Source organism: Mustela erminea, chromosome 11, assembly GCF_009829155.1.
Source record: "Mustela erminea isolate mMusErm1 chromosome 11, mMusErm1.Pri, whole genome shotgun sequence".
NCBI lineage: Eukaryota > Metazoa > Chordata > Mammalia > Carnivora > Mustelidae > Mustela > Mustela erminea.
In genome coordinates, this window is record NC_045624.1 from 74423541 (window position 1) to 74442396 (window position 18856).

Sequence of the window (18856 nt, forward strand, 5' to 3'; positions counted from 1 at the left end):
TGTGTAACTGAGATACAAACGGAGTTTTTGTAAAGGGAAATATACAGAAAATAATAGTTAAAGTGGTGGCATTTTAAATTGAAAAGGGTAGAGGTACATCCAAGGAGAAGAGTTATAAACAGGATTACAATTATAACAGGAAGTCTTCTGTACAGAAAAAATAATAAGCTGGAATGTTAATCTTTTTCTTCTTTGTCAACACCAACAAACTGATGGTATCCACCTTGAGCCTTAGATTGAGAAGGAGTCCAAGTCCATGGCTGGCATCAACATGGAGGTCTCCATGGCCAATTGACACCAAGGACCACCACCTGCCCTCACAGAAGATGGCACTAAGCTACCTGGGCACAGAGACAGAATGAGCAATCTGCACAATGAGCACAGAGCCTCAGCTTTGAGAGGGAACTGACCAAGGCCATCAAGATGAAATTCAGGCAGATCCAGAGTCACAGAAAGCAAGGGAGAAGAGAATGCCATCGAAGTATGGTCAACACTATCACGGTCTGCAAAGCAGTAAGGAGAATGAGGCAAGAACAACCACTGGACTGGGCAGGGACAAGTTCCTGTGTGCCTTGGGAAGGACCATATCATTTCAGGGAGTGATGAAGTGAATCCCTGAGGAATTAGTCAGTTTTTATGTACCACAGAATTAAGGAATCATTAAGTCACCTCTCAGCCTCCACTTTTTGGGATAACTCATCAATGTATATAATTAAAACCACATCATAAGTTCAGATAACACAAACCTTGGTGGGGGGGGGAAGTACTGTAAGGTTTACTTTTTAAAAAATTGAATAAGAGTGTTTTCTTATCTTGTTTTTAAGTGATGGTTACAACTCATATGAATGCAATTTTAAGATATGGTATTATTAATTTTTATTGTAAAAACTAACTTAAATTCACATTAAATTAGGAAAACCTTATAAAAGAATTTTCTTAAAACAGTCCTCATTACACAGAATCTGACATGTGTTCTTAAAGTATTTATTTATTTATTTAAAAGATTTTATTTATTTGACAGAGAGAGACACAGTGAGAAAGGCAACACTAGCAGGAGGAGTGGGAAAGGGAGAAGCAGGCTCCCCGCTGAGTAAGGAGCTAGACGGGGGACTCAATCCCAGGACCCTGGGACCATGACCTGAGCCAGAGGCAGACACCCAATGACTGAGCCACCCAGGCACCCCTTAAAGTATTTAATTAATGCATCAATACCCCTCTACCCTAGGTGGACAGAGTAGGGATTGCTGAAAGCATGTTTGAATTGTGTGCATGCTTTGGTTTCCTCTTCCATAAATTATAGACAAAAATATATAAATAAATAAAAGATGTCTAGGAAGATATCCAGGTCCATGGTCTGACTGACTTACAATGGCACCTGGCTAAGAAGAAGCCATTCCAGAAAAGAAACCCTCATTTCCTCTACCAAGAGTTTGAGATGGCTGTTGAGATATCCTCATTAAATGAAGAAATGACACTTGCCAGTGCACTCTGGCCCTTTAAGACCACAGACAGCCTGATTCACTAGGCACCATGGAAACGAGAAGAGAATACTCAGGACAGCTGGCAGCACCCAAGACACTGGCAGTTGGAAAAGTGATGGAGGACAAATGGGACTTCAAGGACAGCTAAAAAAGCAAGAAGCACTTGAAGAAGAAAAGAAAGGTTAAGATGACCTGGAGAAAAGAAAAAGAGATTCATAAGAAGAGTAAGTGCAAAGTAACAGAATTTATTATTTGATACCCACAATGACAACAAAAGGAAGGCAAAGGGTCATTTCTGATATTTGTTGATAGGAAAAAAACTCAAAGAATCAAAATTAGGTACTCCAAAATTGACTGTTACTAGACAAGCCACAGTATTAACATCTAGTATCCTGAGTAAAGATGAAGGAAGCCAATTAGGACGTAAGAATTCCCCAGATTTTTTTTTTTTTTTACTAACAGTTAAACTAAAAAAAAAAATTACCATAAAATATCACTTTTTTTAAATTGACAAATCAAGGACAATCTGTAATTACCATTACATATATGAAAATACATTTTAATGTGAAACCAAAACTAGGGTACGTGACTGTCAGCGATTCACTCCTGTGTGCATGTGCACGTATGTGCATAAGAGCACATGTGTGATTCAGAAAAAGGGGGCTGAGAAAAGATTTTGCATAAGTTGAAGGAGAAAATAATAATGCAAACAAAAACAGAGTTAACTTTCTCTAGAATACGTGCTTCCTTCTCCTCATCACCAGTGTATTAGAGTTTTTTCCTACGGTGCAAATGTTATTTCATTGTAAACTTTTAAACAATCTCTATAATTTGCATCTGGTTTTAACGTTATCTTTTATTTCAAAGATGGTATTGTTGATAATACTGGGAAGGGATTCTGCTATTCGCTAGCATTTGACAAATAATAAGACTTTTTTTTTTTTTTTTTTTTGGTAAGAAGAAATAAAACAGTTCACCTCTTCACTGAAGAGGTATCCTGATAATGTAAACATCGTGGTAGGCTGAAACCTGGAATCATCTGGAAGAACAAATAGGGTCCATCATGACTTTCCCAGGCCATATCAGAAAGCCCAATAAAAGGGCTTTTCCAGTAGAATCTCCTCTAATGCCACAAATTCCACGTGGCAATTTCTTACATCTTCAGGAGGAGAAACAAAGACTACAGCTAAAGAAATTCCTTCTTCATAGGATGTTTCTAGTGGCCGAGCTAACAGCAAACACAGAAAAAAAAGATATTGCTGACTACTACGAACAAGTGTTTCAGTCAATTTTAAAACATCACCTAGGAGAAACAGTGACAGGGTTTTTGCTGGTATATCCTACTTCTATTCTGCATATCCTTGAGAGCTCCAGCAGTACACTTTATCGAATTCTTTTAGATTATCTGAGTCATCAAAAGAGTGAAACTGAATTCTTTATCCGAGGGATGAGAATTATCGTTGTGTCCCATAACATCCCAACCAGACTCTTCATGCAATGGCATATTTCAGTAATAAAAGTTCCAGTCATGTATCTCGATGATGTGACACAGACACAATCCGTGGAAGAGGTCATCACAGAATTTCTCACTCAGACTCATAAACTGGCACTCCATCTTTTAAAGACGGTTAAAGTGGGTGCTAAAGGACCAGGAGATAATCTGCACCAACTTGCACCTGAACTGCTCATCCCAGAACAAATAATAAAGTACTTATACAAATCTGAAGAATTCATGGATCCAGAAACTTTCATAAACACATATAACAAACCCATACATGTCACTTTGGATTCCGAGGTGATATGGCCTGCTCCGACTTATTTCTAGGACTGAGAGAGATGTGGTGGATGGGGTCTGATCTCTCAAGGAATTGATGCTACTTAAATAAAAGGAAGGAATTTCTAAAGTTACTCTCCTCTTAAAAAAGAAAGGACCAGAATGCCAAAATATACACAAAAGTAATATATTAATCTTCGCAGAGCATGTTGAGCTGAACTTTAAAATTAATGTTTGTTCTGATATTAAGTTCAACATGTTATTTTAATAGGTGGAGAGTTTTAATAAGCTCATAATTTTTCAAATGTTAACATCATTTTGATGAAATGGCTTAATTTTTTAAGAAAAGTGTAGATAATAAAGGACAAATTCAGATTCTCATTCATTCTTTGAGATTTTACTAATTTATTTGACAGAGAGAGAGTGCACGCACAAGCAGGGGAGTAGGAGAGGGAGAAGCAGGCTCCCCTCTAAGCAGGGAGTCAATTCAGGGCTCCATCCCAGGACCCTGGGATCATGACCTGAGCTGAAGGCAGACACCTAACCAACTGAGCCACCCAGGCACCCTCATTCATTCTTTCCACAGTAAATGATCATCAGCCACCACATAGAATAAAATTTCAGGAAAAACCATTTTGTTCTCAGAATATAAAATTTGGGGGGAAAATACCATCATTGAGTTGCTTGCAACCTAAGTTTAGAGGCAAGTATATGTAAAAGTAAATATGATATGGTATGATCATTATTATAGTTAGCAGTATGTAGGAAAGACTTGAAGGAATAATCTCTACGTGATTCCAGAATTCAGAACACAAAACCTAAACTTTGAAAAGAGAAAAGCCCATATATTCTGAGCTATATAATTAAGAATTTTGAGGCTATTATAAAAGCTGAAGAACACAGTAGCTTTCTGAAACAGCCAGAAAATATGTTGTCAGAAGGCACCGTATTCTTTCAATGCAAAATCATTTTTTGAGCACCCTTCCCATGACAGATATTTGCCAGATGTTAGGGATACAGTAGGGTACCCAGAAAACGTGATTCTTGCTCACTTGTAAAATATTTATAAATGCTCCCGCATAAGATATACAGATTGTTTTTTTTTTTTTTTCAATTTACTTCCTATAAAACAATGACCTGCAATTTCTGCATGACCTATTTCAAGTTGTTCTCTCCCTTCTTTCATGGGATCAATTACCTTTTGAATTATTTAGAATAATGTAATTTGTTTAAACTATTAAATGGTATTAATATCTTGATGACTTCAGCGATATTTATCCAAAATTATTTCAATATCTCATGAAACAGATTTCCTAGAAGAAACACTGTGTATTATTTTACATTTTTTTATTATTATTATTTGATTTTCAGTCTCTTTGGGAGAAAAAAAAGCAATATCAGTATACAACTCAAATTTATTACATGCTGATAATTTGTCATCACTTGTTCCATATCAGAATCAAATTTTGGGAAAGATGGCTTCTATTTTTAAATTTTGTAATATAGATTTAGAGACAGAACGGCATTTTTCACTCTTAGCTGCACTTGAAGTTCTGTTCATTTAAATTTAGTAACAGAAAGGGTACAATTTTAGATTAAACATGAAGTAATTCTTCTGGTTAAGAAAGAGTATATAACTTACAAATGTTTTTATCAATTTAGCAAATACTAAATACCTCATATTCATCAGCAATGTGCTATTTACTATTTACTCTGAAATGTGAAAAGACACAGGCATCCACCCATTGAGAATAAACGTTCAACAACAAAATGAGTAGAAGTAAAAGTAAATGCTTTCCAGGCCAAAGTGGGGGGCGGGGAAAGCCCTAGAGAAAAGACTTGAGAAAATAAGCCTTGATCTAGGCTTGTGGATGTGAAGAGAGGCTGGGGAGGGCAGATGACCAAATTTAGGAGAACAGAGAACAAGCAGAAACAGGAAAAAGAAAATGAACCATAAATGGTCATTGAATCAGATAGAATCCCTTTAGCAAGGTAAATTTTGTTGTTTTGGAAGAGTATTTTCTAAAGTTAGCAAATGAAGAGAAGTGAAGTCTACAAATAAAATTGTACATTTATCTGTATAAAAGTACTGCATATTTTCCAAAAATGGCCATGGCAATATAATGCATCCCACATGCTCTTCTTAAAATGTGGCCTTAATATTCCTACATGTCATGGTGGCTTCTAAATCCCCACCCCTTGAAATCAAGCAGAACTTTGTAATTTCTTTAATCAAGAGAGTACAACATAAGTGATCCCATGTGACCCTCCCCAAGGCTAGGTCATAATATATGATCATTTCAATGCTAGTTCTTGGAACCTAAAAATACACTGTGAGCCATCTATCATGGTTTTCCAGAGGACATCTCCAACAGAGGTCCAGGCAAGAGCCACAAGCACCATTAGACATGTGAGTGGGTGAACCTTCAGGTGTTTCCAGACTTTAGTCTTCCAGTCAACCCTGGATTTCAAGCCAGGACAACCAACACTGTGTGGAGTAGCAAAGATGGTGTGTTCCCCCTGAGCCCTGTCCAAATTGCATATCTGTGAATGAGATAAATGACTGTCATGGATTTAATCTCCTGTGTTTTGGATGAATGATTATGTAACAATCTGGAACAATAATATATATGTATTGGGAATAACTTTATATGCAGATATATAAAGTTATATATATTATATTTATTATATAAAGTTGTATATATATATATAAAACACATACATATATATGTGTATGTGCATATAATTTCATATCATTTAGTTTTCATTCATCTATGCCATTAATATTTACTAAATATCTACCGGTAAATATTTACTAGGGGGCCAAGCACCATGCTTGTCACTGGAAATACAAGTAGCGGTAGAAAGGTATCTTCCTAGCATAGACCTAGCACACTGCTTATGGTCCATCTTTTATTGGTCTATAATACTTTCAGATATGAAAAGTACTGATTGAAAATTAATTCACTAAGCCAAAGAAAAACATTAAAAAATCAGAATCATTTTTGGAGGAAGATATAGAAAAGATCTCAATGCTAATATTACTGATTTACATAGTATACTGTTAATTTACATTTGAAGGATTCTTGAAGTGTCCATTATGAAAATAACTGGAAGAGAAGCTCAAAGAGACTCTAAATAAATTAAACTACTTATATAGTTATTTATCTATTTTAGTGAGCACAGGAGAATGAGTTTATTCAAATGAAAGTTAGCCTTCCTAGAAGTCATGTTGGGCAGGTTTGTACTTATTTTTCAGATACACCATCACTGCTGAAAACATTTTGTGACTTTTATGACAGATGAATGAAGGTTTATAAATCAAAAGGAGTTTAAATATTTTGGCCACATCTAGTTTTTTGATTCCCAGATAATATATACTCCAACTTGATTGGTGACCTTGAATATTCACTCTACATTCATAAAAATATCTGTTGTTATTTTTTTTTACTATTGCAGTCACTCTCAAAGGAGTATCTGCTGTCATCAAACATATTAAAAGAATGTGACACTGTCTCTAAGGGGGAACAGCAATATGTTTTCAGTAGTGGTTGCATTATTGAGGTTCCTATAAAGCTCACTAATATCATGTCTTTAAAAAGGAAGACACGTGGTATATGTTTAGGTATATTTGAAAAAATACAGAAATGTTATATATAGACCTTACAAGTGTAATTTAATTTGATTAAGTCAAAAACTGTGACTTCTTAAACCTTAGGAAGCCTCATCAGGTAGTTCTCAACCCAATGAGAGTTAGTTTCCTTACAGTAAAACTTTCCATTAAGCTAAAGTACAGACGTTAACCCAAGCAGAAAATGAGTATTTTAATACTGAACATGTAACATTCAATGTTTGAACATGGAACATATAACACATACAAATCCAATGAACATGTAACATTTAAACAGGTGAGGCCAGTGCCATGCTAATTCTTTTATTTCGATATGGATATCTTCGCAGTAGACTGACATGCCAAGGCTCTTCTGTTCATTTCAGAGTAACCAAGGGCTTTCAGGAAGGTTATAGTTTTCATGAAGGTTAACTAAAATAATGTTATCTGGAGGGAAAAATCCTCCCAGGGTGAATTTAAAATCTTTACTGTCTTCATTTTAATTAAAGAGGCATCTGGATTCCTTCATGGAAAATTACTACTTAATACAAATAGATTTTTACATTCAGTGATTTTATCACAACTTTAGCGACACAAAACCACATTTCAATTCAGTTAAACCTATCTCCAGCAGTAGAATTCCCCCAGCTTCCACGAGGAAGTAGGAATGAGACAGCCTATCACCAACTTTGAAACTATTTCATACTGTAGAAAATGATTTAATGTAGAATTAGAGTTCTCCCCCTTGTGGTCAACTATGTAAATTTCCAGATTACCTGCTGATAGGACCTACACACTAAATACAGTGCATAGTTTTTAAGAGAATATAAAGAGAACCCCCAAAGGTACTTTTCAAATGTCTGCTCTAATCTCCCTGTTTGGCAGATAAAGATTCTGAGACCCAAAGACCTGAAATGTTTTTGCCAACAGTGAAAGCAGGAATTGATAACGGAAGTTTCCTATTGCAACCTATTTTACGTAATTAGTTGTGGTCATGGGTAAGGAGTCTGGATATAATTCTGGGTGGTCTCTTCACTGTGGCACTATATCCCTCCCGCACTCCAGCCCTTGATCAGTGCCTTCTCCTGAAGTCCCCCTGTATTTCCACAGGCATCTCCCTAGGCTTGAGAGAATGCATCCTGTACCAGTTGACACTCTTCCATTGATCTGCTCCCCGACCTGCACTCCCTGGTGCTAGAAAACAGACCACCCTCCACCCAGTTGCCAAGTCAGAAATCTGAATATTGCCCCAGTTTCCCTTCTTCCTTGCTATCACTGACAGCCAATCGGTCCAAGCTCCACCCATTTTGGGCAGACAGGATTTCTAGTTGTCTGGCTTTGTTATAGTGTTCTCTTTAGGGATCTCCCTCACTCCAATCTCCTCTTCCTCCTGCTAATCTATATGGTATTTCTATCAGTGTTAAAAGTACTGTAGCACAAGCGTTAAGAGCCCCGCCTCTGGGGACCCCCTGGGTGGTGCAGTGAATTAAGCTGCTGACTAGTGGTTTCCACTCAGGTCTTGATCTCAGGGTCTTCAGATCAATCCCAGCCCTGGGCTCTGTGTGCTCAGCTGGAGCCCACTTGGGACTCTCTCTCCTCTCCCTTTGCAACCTCCCTCACTTGCTCTCTCTCTCTCAAATAAATAAATCTTTAATTTATTTTATTTTTTTTTAAGATTTTATTTATTTATTTGACAGAGATCACAAGTAGGCAGAGAGGCAGGCAGAGAGAGAGAGGAGGAAGCAGGCTCCCTGCTGAGCAGAGAGCCTGATGCGGGACTCGATCCCAAGACCCTGAGATCATGACCTGAGCCAAAGGCAGCAGCTTAACCCACTGAGCCACCCAGGCACCCAATAAATCTTTAATTTAAAAAGAGAATCACCTCTGGTATCCAACTCTTGTGTTGGATACCAGGCTCAAGAACCTGGAGAGCCATATTTCATTTCTTCACCTCTCAACACCTCAGACTCCTCACCTACAAAGGGAGTGTGATAACAGTATCTACATTATAAGATTGATTAGGGGTGTGCTGCATGAAATAATGGTATAATAATCCTGGCATATAGTAAGAACTCAATAAATGTCATTCCTCCCATCAAAATTCTTTAACGGCTTCCATTCCACCTCCAGGATAAAAAAAAGAAAAATCTATCATGATCTGCAAAGCTTTGATTCCCAATATTCCTCCTCTCTGTCTCTATTCTCTTTCCTCACTTCTCTTACCAAAATTCTGCTTATCAATCAAATCCTATTTCCTCTTTGAAGCCTGGCAAACTCGAGAAACCCACACTGTACATGGTACTCAACCACATTCTAGCAATTCTCCTGTCGCAGGGATGTTGTCTATTTTCACACTCTTCTCCCCACCAGTGACTTGTAAGCTATTACCCTGGGATTTGGGGGTATTCAGATCTTTAGTGTATCGTGTTTAAAAAGAGGCTATTAAAATATCTGTAAGAATTTTCCCATAAAGTTAACTTTACTTTCACCAAAATGATTGTGAAATATCAATATATTAAAATGTTCCTATGTAATTGATTGGGTTTTGTCATTGTCCAGGAAGCTTTTTAAAATAGCAAGTGAAAAATATAGTAGTTGTGCCTTATCTGAAGTTTTCAGTTTTACCCACATATTAATTTCTTCCACTTTAATTTGGAAGGATACTAAGAATACCTTCTGGAAGTGATTCAGCAGAACTTTAGTATTTATGTATTACTATTCACTGAGCCAAGTATAGAAACTCATTCCAAATTCACTGGATTAAAAATAAAAATCCCCTTTCCTATTGGAGCGTCTGAGCAAGCTACTAGTAAAGTATACAACCTTTATTCCATATATTAAAGATGTTTCCTTTATTTTCTTTGAATTTTTTTTTTACCGGCCACACTTACCTGTTCTTTGAGAGATATGTGCTCAGTAAGGCTAATATTATGTATCTTTTCTTAGGTTATTATAAAAGTGAAAATTTGTTTCCATTTTAATTTGCAGTTCATACTTCTAATCTCGTTCTAAAATACTAAGCCATTTTTAAAAATACTATTTATAAGAGAGTGCATTAAATGTAAAGCCTTGATTTATTGAGGAAGAAATAAATGTCTGAATACCGAACACATTTACATTTTACCAAAATGCGTTCCAGAGTAATGACCTCCTCAGGGATCTCTCTCAATCACATCTCACCTTCCTCCTCTCTCTATTGTTTTTACTAAACTCAGTTTATACTAGACTTCGCTTTTTGAAAAGACAAATCATAAACTACTCTACAACAAGGTTTATTTCATCATAGATAAAACTACACACCTTGTAGTATTTTGATTCATCAATTCCTCACTTTCAGTCCTCTATAGGGACAATTCCTGAGCACATACTCTGTTCCAGCCAAAATCAGAATGACAAAATGAAAGACCACGGAAGTGAGATGACTGACTTTTGTTATGTACTCCATTACCAACTCATTATGTGGCCCAAAGCAAGTAATTTTTTTCTTTTGGAGTCTCCATTCATCTACATCATAGAACCTCTGAGCGTTATAAAGTCCACGAAGCTCTTGAACTGTATCCAAAAATGTGTCTCAAAAGAATGACTTGTCTTAGAATCAGGCATGAGGATAGGATTCAGATGTATGTATTAAAATGTTGAGAGGTGCCTGGGTGGGTCAGTAGCTTGAGTGTCTGCCTTCGGCTCAGGTCATGATTCCAGGGTTCTGGGATCAATCCCCACATCGGGCTCTCTGCTCAGTGGCAAGCCTTCTTCTCCCTCTCCCTATGCCTGCCACTCTGCCTACTTGTGCTCTCTCTCTCTCTCTCCTCCCCTACCAAATACATAAATAAAATCTTTTAAAACAAATAAAATGTTGAAGCCTGATGTCTGAATGAATGAATGTCTGAATTCATCCACCCTATCTGTGGGCAATATCAATATTTCCCTTTAAAAAGTCCACCATGGATGCATTCATTTTAGTGCAAAGATGAATGGGAAACTGAAAAGCCAGAAATCTGTATATTAGATTATGACATCTAAATAGCATGTTTGGTAGCCATGTAAAGTCAGGGGAAACAGAGAAGAGAGGGACATTTTTCTTTAAGGCTGATGGGAAGCTGTTGACAATTTTAAGTAGGGCATAATCAGACTGGTTTGCTACTGAGTGTAGAATGGACTGGCAGGGGACATGTTGGTGCAGATAGGCTCCTTAGGAAGTTGTTACAAGTCTCCTGGCAAAGGATGATAATGGATAGAACCAGATTAAAGACTGCAGAAATGGATCTAAGGGGACTGATCTGAAAGATAATCAGGAGGTAAATAAACATAGGTTCTGAAGGGGAGAAAAGTGTCAAATATTTTAAATTTCTCGTTTTTACAACAAGAGGTTACCATTCCTGAGGTAGGGAATATATAAGGAGTATAGAGTTTGTAAAGGAAACTGGGCTTTTAATTACTGACATATGACAGCTACATCAGTTTGGAATAATTTTTTATACTTCTGTTACTAACATCTTTTGATGAGATAGAGAGAACATGCATCATATTAAATCTCATACTTTGTTGAAGTGGCTAAGTACTAATATGCATTTTCTACCTTTTTTTAAAAAAAGATTTTATTTATTCATTTGACAGACAGAGATCACAAGTAGGCAGAGAGGCAGGCAGAGAGAGAGGAAGGGAAGCAGGCTCCCTGCGGAGCAGAGAGCCCAATGCGGAGCTCGATCCCAGGACCCTGGGATCATGACCTGAGCTGAAGGCAGAGGCTTTAACCCACTGAGCCACCCAGGCGCCCCCTAATATGCATTTTCTGATATAAGTAAATAACTTCCAAGAAAGTCAAAACACTGTGATAAGTTAAAATAAATTAAGCTAAAGGAAAAATTGTCCCAACAATAGTCGAGTCTGATACTCACCATCACAGCTATCCTTATTATTGTATCTGCATTCAGTGGAGCCAAATATAATACCAGTAGCACTTATTGAGCTCCATTCCTTCCCTTAGCCAAATAAAAGTCATTCAAAACATTACTAATTGTTTATTGATTACCACATACATTTATTGAAGGCCATGCCGTTGTCATTTATTGATTCATAGTTATGTGTGAAGGGCACAAACACATAAAAGCCTCCATAGAGTCTTTCCCAAATTAATCGGTATAGTATTTATTTCATTTGCAAGAAAAATTGAGGTCAAAAGGAGTCCTTTGGCATTCTATGAAAATGTTTTGCCCTCTGTTTCTCTCAGGTGGTTGTAGGACAACATGACACACACCAAATTTTATTCTCTCTCTGAATTCAATCATTCAGCAGGTGTGAACTGAAAAACTGTGGCCAACACTTTATCAGGCATGGGGGTTTGGAGGTATAAGGCAATCATGAGCAAATAAGCATAATTTCTACCTTAGAGAGTATGCAGTCTCTATCTCCCTCTACCCTAGACACACACAAAACTAAACAGTTATAACTATAGTGATTATATTAATTAATATATAATATATATTTATAATTACTGTTTTCATCTTGGCAATGGTTTCTTAACTTTCCCTAGTGTAGAGGATTAGGGGATGCCTCTGAAGGAAGAAAGATACAAGGATTTCTGGAAGTTGCATAGAAGTGAGCCAAATAAAAGGCAGGGAGTAGGAGGGAGTGTTCCTGGTGGAGGATATATTTATGTACACTTGATCAGAGGGATGTGCTAGCACCCAAAGACAAGAAGAACCATACTGTGCTGAGAGATGTGAGAGAATATCAATAAGGCAGGACTTGAAATACAAATGGAATCATGAGAGATGAGATTGGATAGCGAGGCATGGGACCAGATTACGTGGACACTTGGAGCTACATAAGTACCATGACTTCATCCCAAGTGAATTGGGACACAGCGTTGTTTTAATCAGAGAAATGCCATGATTAGCTATGCACTATAGAAGAAAAAGTAGATCGAATGACAGAAAGATCATTGGTGACTTGGAAAGACTGACCTATGTAATATAATGGAGACAGAGCAGGATATAGTATGTTGAGGAGTGAGGGCTGAGTGAGGAAAGAGAACACAGTATAAACACTCTGAATTGGGAGAAGAGATGAGAAGTATACTTGGTAACAAGGCCGGATAGACACACCAGTTAGGAAGTTATTACAATAATCAGGGAATGAGATGATAGGATGTCCGTACAAAGATAATAAGAATAGGCATGTGCCATTCCTGAAGACTGGCAGTACTGGAAGAACAGTAGCTTGGGGATGTGCAGGGAGTAAGAGGTAGTTTTCCATTTTGAACATGAGGAATCTGAGGTGTCTTCAAAGCATCAATGTGAAACCATCCAGTAGAGTTTGGGACATATTCTCTGAAGCACTGGAGATGGGTCTGGTAGAGATAGAGACTGGGCATCATCAGAGATGATGACTGAGGATCATCTGATGACAGGAGTAATCCTGTCACCCAGCACAGGACAATAGTGAAGAGAGAAGATAGTCTACTACCCTGAGAGATGCTTAGGGAAGAACAGGGGCCCTCAAAGCAGTCAAAGAAGACATTATTTAAATTGCCCAGAAGCAGAGAAGGAGAAGCAGATCAGGCAGTGACATGAAAGCCAAAGGAAAGGAACATTTTTAAAATTTTTTTTAAAAAATTTTTTAAAGATTTTATTTATTTATTCAATAGACAGAGATCACAAGTAGGCAGAGAGGCAGACAGAAAGGAGGAAGCAGGCACTCTGCTGAGCAGAGAGCCCGATGTGGGGCTTGATCCCTGGACCATGGGATCATAACCCGAGCCGAAGGCAGAGGCTTAACCCACTGAGCCACCCAGGTGCCCCAGAACATTTGTTTTAAAAGAGAGTACTCAACGGTATCAATTGTTGTCTCAAAGTCAGGTAAGAAGAAGAATAAAAAGTAGACCGAATGACAAAAAGATCATTGGTGACTTGGAAAGAGGGACCTATGTAACATACTGGAGAAAGAAGCAGGATACAGTAGATTGAGGAGAAAGGGCTGAGCGAGGAAAGAGAACATAGTATAAACTTTTCAACAAGCTCGGCTGAGTTATTTGTTAGTGAATTTTCAGACTGTTTGGGAATGCAAAGGGCCCTCTGGAGATGTTAGAATTTTTACTAAGAGGAAGACCAGTAGTTTATTCTGATTTCAAGAAAGGAATTTATTCTCTTATGTGAGATTAACATCCAATGACAGCCCAAGGGGAAAAGAGCTCTACCCAGTTTTGAATGGCAAAGATCTGGTCTTGGACCTGAAAGGTCCTCAAGTGACAATTTGTACCGTTCTAGAAAAGAATGATTGCTCAATAAACATTTGTTTAGATAAATGCACTAATCTCTGGGAGAAACCTAGCTTTGCAGAAAGTAACTTTAGAATATCCATGAGCTCTGGGGCACCTGGGTGGCTCAGCTGGCTGAGAGGCTGGCTCTTGATTTCAGCTCAGGTCATGATCTCGGGGTCCTGGCATTAAGCCCTGCATTAGGCTCCAACCTCAGTGGGGAGTCTGCTTCAAGAGTCTCTCTCCATCTCTTCACCCTGCACATGCTCTCTCTCCCTCCCTCCCTAAAATAAATAAATCCTTAAAAATATTTATTTATTTATTTTTTATTTATTTATTTGACAGAGAGATAGAGAGCAGAAGTAGGCAGAGAGGCAGGCAGAGGGGGAAGGAGAAGCAGACTTCCCGGTGAGCAGAGAGGCTGACGCGGGGCTCAATCCCAGGACCCTGAGATCGTGACCTGAGCTGAAGGCTTACTCTTAACCATCTGACTCGGAGCCACCCAAATCTTTAAAAGAATATCTAGGAACTCTGATGTTACACCTCAAACTTTGGGTTATTCCATTGGTATTTCCCATGATCAAACTTTTATAGTTGATGGCAAATTATGCTGTGTCTTTTATATACTTTATGGATCAACCCCATCACATTTGTAAATTTTGCTCTGGCTGTTATCCAGACAGACTGCTTCTTCCTTTGCCCAGTCAGGGCACGCTAGGAAATTGCAAATTGGAATCAAATCTCAATTTTCCAAAGTAATGATTTTAAAGAGCAATAATGCATAATCCAAAATGATAGTGAATTCATGAACCATTTATCTCTGTAATGTATATTCATTAAATTTGACTATAAGTACATCTTATATGTCATTCATACCGAAATGATAAAGCACTTCAACTGAAATGGCTCAAGGAACTTGCAAGCTTTTCTAGTTCCTCTAGTCCTGCTTCCTACTACAGCCTGTTGTTTCTATCACCTTTCATGTTTAGGTGACTCATTAAAATAATCTAACATACCATTTTTTTTTTTTAGATTGGAGGAGATAATCTAGTAGCAGCATTTCCTTATTGTTGCGATCATTCTTTTTTTTAAGATTTTATTTATTTATTTGGCAGAGATCACAAGTAGGCAGAGAGGTGGGCAGTGGGGGAAAGAGCAGGCTCCCCACTGAGCAGAGAGCCCGATGCGGGGCTCAATCCCAAGACCTGAGACACGACCTGAGCCGCTTAACCCACTGAGCCACCCAGGCACCCAGTTGCCATCACTCTGTATAGCTATATTTCTCTGTCTCTGTCTCTCTGAAAAGTTTCACTCACAAAAATAAAGAGACTAGCATAATGAACCTGGATATCCATCACCTAACCTAAAACAAAGATTAGCATCTCTTTTTAAAATTTGTTCTTTGTTAAGTGACATGACTATGATCTCTCTGAGATATTACAGATCAAGAAAGGACACAAATATGAGACTAGAAGGAGTTTCAGACATTGTCTACTGCAGTCTTGTCCCTTGGACAAGTTGAGGCTCAGAGCACAGCACTGAATGATGGTTAGGCAAGAACTAGACATCATCCATGTCTTGCTTATCCCCTCAGATGAAATCAAGACTACATCTCTACTGCCGGATTCTTGGTACAGAATATTTCCAAAAATCCACACATTACTAAATCCTATTTTCCACCATCCTACAGTACACAAACTATAAGCAAGAACTTAAAGTGTTTTAAAGTCTGGCGTATTAGACACATGGTTATTGGGTTTTTTGTAGGGCTAAACAGATGACTGATGGGTTGTAAGAAGCAAAGAAAGTTCTCACCTTGGTTGTTTTTCAACCAGGACGTCATCTGTGAATGTGCTCCATATTTATCTTTTTTATGAGATGATTTCAGGAATTCCTGTATTCCTTTCACTACACACAAGGGGAGGTAATTACCAGTTTGACATTTTCACTTTTGATCTTCTTGCACAAGCAGCAAATGTTTTTGGAGACCGAAAGATGTTCAGGGCTTTCAGATAATATTAAGTGGAAATGTGTGTAATGTTTTCCTGAAGAGTCCTCTTGCCTGTGAAAACTGCTTTATGGGATCATTCTTCTGAGGGCCGCTAACTCGTGTCTGCTGCTAAAGATGTTGGCTCAGGGTAGTGTACCATGTCAGAGAAATTAGAAACCCATAGCTTCTGGGCAGGCACATTCTACTAAGAGAACTGCCATTTCTTCTCTCTGGCACTACCTGGTTCTTTTTGCTAATATTAATCAAATGATAGTTGTGTAAGCACAAACAACTGGTTTACAAATGACAAGAAGACAACGTTTCCCCTTTCTTATCATAGGAGAGATAATAAAATACCTCTTTGATGACAATAACTTCCAGATGGTTAACAGGAACAAAGTGCTTGCATAAATAGAACTACATGTGCATATCTAGAATAGAATTATAGGCTAGACATATTAGTATACACACACACAAACACACGTACATGAGTACATAAACAACTCTCTTAACCCAAATTAGAGAAACCAGTTAAAATTCATAAAACTGGGGCACCTGGGTGGCTCAGTGGGTTAAGCCTCTGCCTTCGGCTCAGGTCGTGAACTCAGGGTCCTGAGATGGAGCCCTGCATCGGGCTCTCTGCTCAACAGGGAGCCTGCCTCCCCCTCTCTCTCTGCCTACCTCTCTGCCTACTTGTGATCTCTGTCAAATAAATAAATATAATCTTTTAAAAAATAAATAAATAAATAAAATTCATAAAACTGCTCCCAGTCAAGTAGGAGAACCAGGGATTTAACTATCAAGGTTTAGCAGTGCAATACAAGGAAATCCTTCTGGCTGAAAAATTAGATCATTTTTCTACCAGTTATGTCCTCCCCACCTCCTCTTTTGACTCCCATCTGAGAAGCTGCCCATGAATCTCTCCCAGAGTGTCTCCTCCCATAGCTTTTGGTGTGGGCCACAGACTGAGCGGTCCTGTTGCCCTCTCTCCTACCCAATCTCTCTCTCTCCACCCATTCCATTACATGTGTGCACATGTGTACATACACACACACACACACACACACACACACATTGGGTGGACTAGTCATTATCACTACCCAGAGGCAGTGAGAGCCCATTTGTAAGGCAGCAAATATTCAGTGAAGCTGAAATAAGAAACAGAGATAACTATCTGGAAATACAAGAGATAGTCACCTCAACCCCAGATTGCATTTCTCAGCCCTGACTGAGGTCCTAACGTTTTCCATGCATGAATCCTTCCGCTAACCAATGTTTCTCTTTTGCTTAAGTCAGTGAGAGTGCTTTTGGGTTTTTTGTTTTGTTTTGTTTCCCTTGACGCAAACAATTTCTTAGCAGCCTGAAAACTGGTTTTCAAAGTTACCTACTCACACGTAGTACAGAGTTCTAGATTTCTATTAGAAGAGTCATGTTCCAATCTCTTACTTTCTGCTAGCTGTGACATTAGTGAAGTTATAAACCTCTCTGAGCCCCAGTTTCATTGCCTGTAAACTGAAGGAACATCCAATACGAAATGAGATAAATCATACATGAAAATAACCAGTAACTCAGTAAGCGCTTACTGAATTCCTCGGAGTTTAGAGTATGCGCTGCAAGTTTGCAGTTGTCATAATGCAGTTATGACAAGAAGCTTTGCAACAAGGACATAAGATGGTTTGAATTCTGACCAGCAGCCTAGGGAGACCTCAGGGATGTCAGGCCAATTAGTCAAGCTGCTGATATTCTGTAGCAAGGATCCAGCAGTCCAGAGATCTTCTAGAAAATCCCCCAGCAGGATACAATATGGGGAAAGTCCTTTAGCTGGCTCTTGCTCCTGCTCTTAATATTCTCTGGAAGAATCTGAGCTATACTTTGATAAATACTTAAACGCTGATTCAGACAACTGGACTCCAATCACTTAATTAACTTTTATTAATATGTGTTATGAATACCCTGCTTATATTCCTCAATAATAATGTGAACATTAGAAAATCACTCACCACTGTAATTAAATGGTTTAATATACTTATGAAGGGATTTATTATTATTATTTTTTAAAACTCCAATTCTAATAAGATGAAAATGGACTATGCTGGTTTTATGAGTTTTCTTTCGATTATATGTTTCTAAGAAGAAGTTGGTTGCTTAATCACACGTACCTGAAGGAATAAAGTAATAACACCATTATGCCTTGTCACCTGACATACATAAATTGATTTTAATATTCATACTTACGAGCAGAATTAGTGTAAGATAAAATAAGAAAAAGTACATAATAATAAAGGAAGCAAATAAACATTTTTATTTCCTCCTATGAAGAGAGATAATTTGGGGTTTTCACCTTGAAGAATTACATTATTTACCATTTGCATGAAATAAAAAAAATATTTAAATTACCTGCTTCACTTTGGAGGTGTTATGCATTTGTAGCATCTTTGGGCTCTTGGAAAAATCCCTTTACAGTTTTGCATAATTGCCAATAACAAGAGTTTTCACCATTAGTTTTTTACTAAAATCTGAACATTGATTGTACCTATACATCGGCTGCTGTACACATGAATATTTTGCCAAACTTCTACCTGTTAATCACATCGTGTGTGCAGAAACACACATTTTATGTTTACTTGAACTTTATATTTTTGTTTTGACCCATGTAAGTAACTAAGATTCAGTGAATGAATAAAAGAATGACCAAGGGGACTGAGTTTGAGTGTCTACCACACTACAGACCCAGACAGCACCCAGG

The 18856-nt window shown here is 37.9% G+C and overlaps 2 protein-coding genes across 3 annotated transcripts in view; one reads left to right on the forward strand and one right to left on the reverse strand.

Annotated features, from left to right (window-relative positions):
* The window catches only part of ZNF804B (zinc finger protein 804B), a 526762-nt gene that overhangs the window by 471627 nt on the left and 36279 nt on the right, over nt 1-18856 (reverse strand). The window lies entirely within an intron of this gene.
* On the forward strand, nt 1557-3455 carry TEX47 (testis expressed 47). 2 transcript variants are annotated; one of them, XM_032305504.1, is made up of 2 exons: nt 1557-1705; nt 2440-3455. In XM_032305504.1, the coding sequence occupies exon 2, from the start codon at nt 2545-2547 to the stop codon at nt 3304-3306; it is 762 nt and encodes a 253-aa protein (XP_032161395.1). In that variant the 5' UTR covers nt 1557-1705; nt 2440-2544; the 3' UTR covers nt 3307-3455. The 2 variants fall into 2 exon arrangements, with proteins under 2 accessions (XP_032161395.1, XP_032161394.1); XM_032305503.1 differs by having other exon boundaries at nt 2443-3455.